Source organism: Miscanthus floridulus, chromosome 6 (genome assembly GCF_019320115.1).
Source record: "Miscanthus floridulus cultivar M001 chromosome 6, ASM1932011v1, whole genome shotgun sequence".
Lineage (NCBI taxonomy): Eukaryota > Viridiplantae > Streptophyta > Magnoliopsida > Poales > Poaceae > Miscanthus > Miscanthus floridulus.
The window spans coordinates 72,458,052-72,465,041 of NC_089585.1; the positions used below are offsets into that span (position 1 = coordinate 72,458,052).

At 47.7% G+C, this 6,990-nt stretch overlaps 1 protein-coding gene across 1 annotated transcript; it reads right to left on the reverse strand.

Annotated features, from left to right (window-relative positions):
* Positions 1–4,400: 4,400 nt before the first annotated feature.
* LOC136456136 (thiamine thiazole synthase 2, chloroplastic-like) lies at positions 4,401–5,900 on the reverse strand. The gene is given in 3 exon segments (XM_066455918.1): positions 4,401–4,893; positions 4,991–5,827; positions 5,829–5,900. Coding segments are annotated over 3 exon segments (1,062 nt in total). The 5' UTR covers positions 5,886–5,900; the 3' UTR covers positions 4,401–4,725.
* Positions 5,901–6,990: the final 1,090 nt, after the last annotated feature.

Sequence of the window (6,990 nt, forward strand, 5' to 3'; positions counted from 1 at the left end):
CTGACCGTTGGATCTAGGGGTTAGGTGGGATGGCTTTATAAGCCAGCCGCTGCTCCTGGCTCCCCACCTTTCCAAACCCTAGCTCATTTCAGTCCCCATTCTAGCCACATGGCCGCATCGAGCTCTCCCATCGACTGAAACCCTAGCCGCTCTCCTCTCTTCTTCCCACCATCCGGTGGCTGGTTAAGGCAGCAGTTGCTGGCATGGGCACACGACACTTCTACACCACTCTTCCTTCTCCCTAACTGTCGATTGTAGCTTTCTCATCGAGATTCACCACCGTTTGTCTTTGTCTCTATCTCGTCGCTCTCATCGACCTCGCCGGAGTCCGACATCATTAGGGCTCCACTCTGATGCGTTGAGGTACCAGGGTGTCAGGTCTCCGCGATGTCATCGTCGCCGTTGTCTCTGGTGCTCCATCAAGAGAGGTGAGCCATAACCCTAGATCTGCTCGTTTTTATTCTTCTTCTTGATTTCTTCATGATCTTCTATTAACCCTAGGTGTTCTTGTTGTTCTTGGTTTTGGTAGGCGTTGGAGTTGAGGGACCGGAGGCCGGCGATGATGAGATGTCGGATGAGCAGGAGGACATCGGTCTCTCCATGACTATCAACGATGAGCTGCGCCTCTGCGGGATGACCGGAGACGACGAGGACGATGTCGCTGGGGATGCCGAGGAGCTCTTCGGTCGTCGTGTTGCTGAGGAACTCTATGATCATACTACTGCTGATCCACTTCTCGTCGATGACACTGATGCCCCCCAACACCGGCGGCGCCATCTAGGATGACGACGCTATTGATGACGGCTCCAGCAGTAGGCCTAATCGCCCTTCTACCTCAGTATGCTGGGAAGATTTCAAGAAGCTCACCAAGAAGGTAAATGGTAAGGTTGTTAGGTATGGCGCTCGGTGTCTTCACTGTCGTAAAGAGTATTCTGCGTACTCTAGATTTGGGACTGGCCACCTTCTCCGTCATCAAGACTCTTGCCCTAAGAAGCGTGAGAAATGTCGCATGGCTCAGTCCCACATTACTTTCAATAAGGACGGTACTATGCATAATTGGGAGTATTCGGCTAAGGTTGCTCATGTTTAGCTTGTTCGTTTGCTTGCTAGGTTAGATCTTCCCCTTCATCTTGGGGAAATTGAGGCCTAGGAAGACTACATAAAAACTGCTCATAACCCTAGGTACACAACTGTTTCTAAGCAAACTACAGCTAGAGATCTTTTTAAGTACTTCAATGAAAAGCGTGATCGTTTGATTGATGATTTGAAGAGTAATGCCATTTCATCTGTTGCTATTACCTCTGATATCTGGTCTGGAAATGCAAAAGAAGATTATTTGAGTGTTGTTGGTCATTACATTAATGCTGATTGGCAACTTAAAAAAAGGGTGCTTGGCTTAAGGCTTATTAATGCATCACATAATGCTAATAACATTGCTGAATGTGTTAGTAATGTGCTTAATAATTATGGTATATTAAAGAAGGTTTTTTCTATTACTTTGGACAATGCCTCTGCTAATACTAAAGCTATGGATAAACTTAAACCTGTACTTAGAGAGTATTTGGGTGTTGATCTGTTTTTGCATCAACGTTGTGCTTGTCATATCATAAACTTGATTGTTAAAGAGGCTCTGGTTGCTGTTAATCCTATGCTTGATGCTTTCAAAACTGCTATATCATTCATTAACTCTTCTAACCAGAGAGTTGCTGCATATAAGAGCTATTGCATGGCATCTGGTATTAGACCTAGGAAGTTTGGATTGGACATGGAGGTTAGGTGGAACTCTACCTACCTGATGCTTAGGCATTTGCTACCACACAAGGAAACTTTCCATACTTTCATTGAGTCTAATTATCCTAGAAAAAGAGGTGACCCCTTTCTTTTGACTCATGAGCATTGGGCTATGGCAACTAAAATACTAGGAATTACTTGAACTGTTTTATAACTCAACAGTTGCTTTATCTAGTGTGTACTATCCTACTGCCCCACTTATGGTTCATCATATTGTTAAGATTGCTATACACCTGCATAGGTATCAAAATGATGAGCATATTAGAACTGTTGTCCAACCTATGATTGATAAGTACAATAAATATTAGAGAACCATACCTGAACTTTACTGCATTGCATTTATCTTGGATCCAAGAGCTAAAATTAAATGTTTTAACAAAGTTCTTAGGAAGTTAAATTTGCTTACTGATGCTGATTATTCTAATAATATGGTGGAAACTAGAACTCTTCTTTTCAAACTATATCATAAGTATGATGATTTGTATGGCTCTATTAGGGCGAAAAGGCCTGACCCTCCAAGCCTATCTGGTAAGAAAAGAACAGCTTGAGCTGAGATATATGATGATGATGGTGGTGGTGGTTTGCTTGGAGCTGGTTGTTCTTCTCTTCCTCCTAATCTTGATATGTCCAGGACTATTCCTACTACTACTTTATTACATGCAGCAAGTTCATCTAACACTGGTTCTGAACTTTCAGCTTATCTAGACTGTGACACAGTTAGCCAGATGGATGATAACTTCAACATCTTGAACTAGTGGCATCAGCATAAACTAACATATCCAGTTCTTTCTACCCTTGCTAGAGATGTTTTCAGTGTGCCTGTTTCTACCATTTCTTCTGAAGCTACTTTCAGTACCACTGGCAGGATCATTGAAGACCTGGCGGCGGAGGCTGAACCCTGAAACTGTGGAGGCACTCACATGCATCAAGGACTAGGGAAGCTGCAGAGACAAGGCTACAACATATGGTGTAGGATAAGGAGCTCGAGGAGGCCTTTGAACAACTTTATCTTGATTAGTCATTTATGTAATGGTTCTGTAATCTTAAGACTTGGATGCTTTGGACCTTTGGTTGTGGATGTAATGAACAATTGAACTTATGAAGCTGGTTGCACTCTTTTTCCCTGTCTAGAGTTTCTCACAAGGGTGGGTTTTATCTAGACAGGTTTTTAATGAGGCGGCCATTGCACAAGCTCCTTTAATTTGGTATTTTGTTATCTCTGTCTTGTGTTTTCTTCTTTAGTGATTTCAGATTCATCAGATTTCAAGTTTGTTTTTGAACTGTTCTGTTGATTCTGATCTGTTGAAGTGGTGATGTGGTTTTAGTGCCAAGGCACGGCACTAGTCCGCTGGGCTGCCGTGCCCTGTGGCACGGCACGGCACGGCACTATCTGAGTGCTTTAGTGCCGTGCCTAGGGCCAGAGTCTGGGCACGGTGGCACTACACGGCATGGCACGGCAGTGACACCATGCCTGATAGTGCTGTGCCGTATAGTGCTAGTGCCGCCCGTTTGGAAAACTATAGAGTAGAGATAGGGAAGAGGAGAGAGAGAGAGAGATTATCACTTGACTTTGTTGCCAAATGCCATTGGCTGCTTTCTACTACTGTTTATGCTGAACCACTGCCTGGGACGCCCCTATGCCTATAAAATCATCAGCATGTTCGTTTGGCTGTGGCTTGTCGTAAACAATCGTAAATTTTCAGCCAAAACAATATTTTTCTCTCACACAAACCAGCCAGTAGTACTTCTTTACGAACCAACAATGATACGAACCAGTCCAACTGAACAGGCTGCATGTATCTAGAGCATCTCTAGAAGCATGGTACAGTTTACTTGCTAAACTGATAGATCAAGCAAGTTAATATAAAGAAAACAGTAACATTAAATTTTATCTTTCGCCTGATAGTTTCCTAAATTTTCTAACCCCGCTATTTTTAACCAACCAAACCTTTTTTAATTTTTTTTCTTTTGTCTCCTACGATTTCATATCTGGAATTTGAATTTATTTGTGTGTCCAATTTAATCCGATCTTTCAGTAAAAACACCAAATGAGTAGTGGATACGGAGTTTCTCGGAACTTTCAAAACTTTCGAGATAAGGATGATAAGCTTTTTATCTTTCAGATAGATCAAGTTGGTAGTTTCTGAATCTTCTAGTTTCTCTGTTGTCTGTCTATTATCCTCTAAACTCTGGATTTCCGTTAATCATTTAATGGAAATGGGATCATTCTCGAGTGGAAAAAAAAGTATGATAAGCTCTTTTACTAAATTGTTGGAGGATTTTTTTTCTCTTCTTTTTTTTTTGCTAAAAAATTAAAATAAGGTGTTGTTTTACCATACTCCCTGGAGATCCTCTTTTTTATGGGTCGTAACTCGCTAGCAGACACCCTGAGTCGACCCCTGATTCTCGCGGCGATCCTTGCTTTTGTTCGCCTTTGTCGATTCTTGATCATGTGACCAACTCTACGCCGAAGCGAACCGTTGGCGCACTGGGCACCGTCCATCATCGCCCGTGAAGATGCATGCCAGGCCCTCATGTATCCGCGATTCAGGATTTGAAAGCGACATGAATGAATTCAGCATTACGGTGACTGGGCCGAACACAACAGAGAAGGCAACACCAACAACACAATTAGCCATGCATTTTATTGTTTCAATTCCATCTTCTCTTATTCGTTCTGGCAGTAGGACCCACCCCAGGAGTGGCCCCCACGTGACAGAACACACAAGAAGCATGGTGTGGCATGGCGCGGTGGCGGTGCTATGAACACGACACGACACGACACACTAATAACGAGACAAATTAAAGCTAACCGATCGAAGGGAATTCATTCATCAACAACAAGAAGGCAAAGTCCCAAATTAAAGAAGAAACCCCGCGGCCGGCCCGGCCAGCCCGAGATAAGACGCTGCTTGCTGGGCGTCGATCGATCACTCAGGCGTCCACGACCTCGTCGTCCTTGGACGCAATCACGAACTCCTCGCGCAACGCCGGCGACACCTTGGGGATGGTCCCGTCCACGGCGTTGGGCCTGCCCAGCGCCTGCAGCGCCAGGTGCGCCGCCTTCTGGCCGGAGATCATCATGGCGCCGAACGTCGGGCCCTGCAATCAACAGATCGACAGACATCATATCCAATTCCTGGTTCAGTGATGAGTAACGTAATAACAGGAGTAGCAGCTAGCTGTCTTCCTCACTGACCATCCTCGGCGCGCCGTCAATCTCGGCGACCTCCATTCCGGTGACGATCATGCCGGGCACGACCTCGCGCGTGAGGCGCACGATCTCGTCCTCGGCGGTGTTCATGTCGAGCGCCTTCATCCCGGGCACGGCGCTGATCATGCCGATGTCCTGGAGCCTCTTGACGCCCGTGGCCCCGAAGGGCCCGTCGTGGCCGCAGGAGCTGACCACCACCTTGGCCTCCATCACGTTGGGGTCCATGCACGACTGCGTGTCGTGGTTCATGGACACCAGCGCCCAGTTGGTGACCACGCCGCCGACGCGCCCCTGCTTCACGATCAGGTCCTCCACGGCCACGGCGTTGAACAGCTTCACGTTGGGCCGCGCCAGGACCGCGCTCATGACCGTGGACGTGAAGAGCGCCGCGTGCTTGATCACCACGTAGTCCTCGGCCTCGTCGTAGGCGACGCCCAGCTCGTCCAGGAACAGGTGCGCCGGCTTGCGCACCACCATGGCCGAGAACAGCTGCCCGCCCAGCCACGCGCCGCCGCCCGGGGACACCGACTGCTCCACGATGGCGATGCTCACCGTGGGGTCCTTGGAGAGCTCGTACGCGCAGGAGAGCCCCGCGGAGCCGGCGCCCACGATGACCACGTCGGTGTCGGCGTGGGTGATCATGTCCGTCATGTAGCGACGGGTCATCTCGCGGGACACGACGGACTCCTTGATGGGGCTGAACTTGAAGGACGTCAGGTCGTAGGGCGGGTTGGAGGAGGAGATGGACGCGCAGATGGGGCCGCCGCCGGCGCGCGGGGTGGCCGCAATGACCACGGACGACGGGGTGCGCGTGGCAGCCGGGGAGCCGGGAGCCCGCGAAGGAGGACTTGAGGAGGCTAGACGCCGCGGTGGTGGCCATGGCTAGCTGCTGGGAATGCTGCAGTGTAGTGTGTGAGGGGATGAGGCTGGCTGTGGACTGCGGTTGCGCTTCCACTGCCGAGGTGGTTTAAGAAGGGGACGAGATGACGAGGGAGGCGCTGCAACTGCAACAAATATCTTGGCTGGCGCCATGCATATATGGCTACGTGTTAGGTCACGGGAAGGCTGGGATCGCTGGCAGCCACCTGTGTATCAGCTGCTGCATGCAGATATTTTGGAGGGTGAATTGAGGTGAGAACCTACAGCCTGTTCGTTGGCCGGTTCGTATCGTTGCTGATTCGTCAAGAAGTACTGTTGACTAGGTTTGTGTGAGAGAAAAATATTGTTCCGGCTGAAAATTTATCGATCGTTTACGATAAGCCACAGCCAAATGAACAGGCTGCTAAACGAACAGGCTGCTAGTATATACTTTTGGAGACAACATACTACTTTTCTACTGTAATAATGGAGTAAATGCATTGCCTCCTTGGTACCATGGATAGATGTAGAGAGACGATATCTGCACTTCATAACTTGGTGATCCTCGGCACATCGATCAGTAAAATATCTGTAGGGTGGTCTCTCTCAACATCAGGTGAATGAACCATCATATCTTTGTATCTCCTTTTTGGCCTTTTGGGTGATATTTCCACATCATTTTCAAATATATATGTCACAATACGCTCTTGATTTCTAAAAGTACGCCGCCTAAATTGTGACCGTTGAAGTACCTATCATGTCTCACAAGCAAATCCCACCGCCTGCGAGAAAGACGATGCCATGCCATGCAGCCAAGACACAAGACACACACACACACACAACGCAAGCTCATACATGATCTCCACGATCTTGCCACAAAATTACCGTGGCGTCATGCCTCTTTGGCCTCAATTGTAAAATCTGCACAGCACGACAAAATAAGTCACGTCCCCTCAAATATCTGCGCCACATAGTGACATACTATATATTTGGCCCCATATGATTCATGAAAGCGACCTTGCATCCAGAGAGGCCTTTCCTATGAAAGGATGAGGTTATTGTCCACCTTTCCTTTCCTTTCCTTTCCTTTCCCTGCCTGTTGTGATGATAACTAACAGCGTGTGACC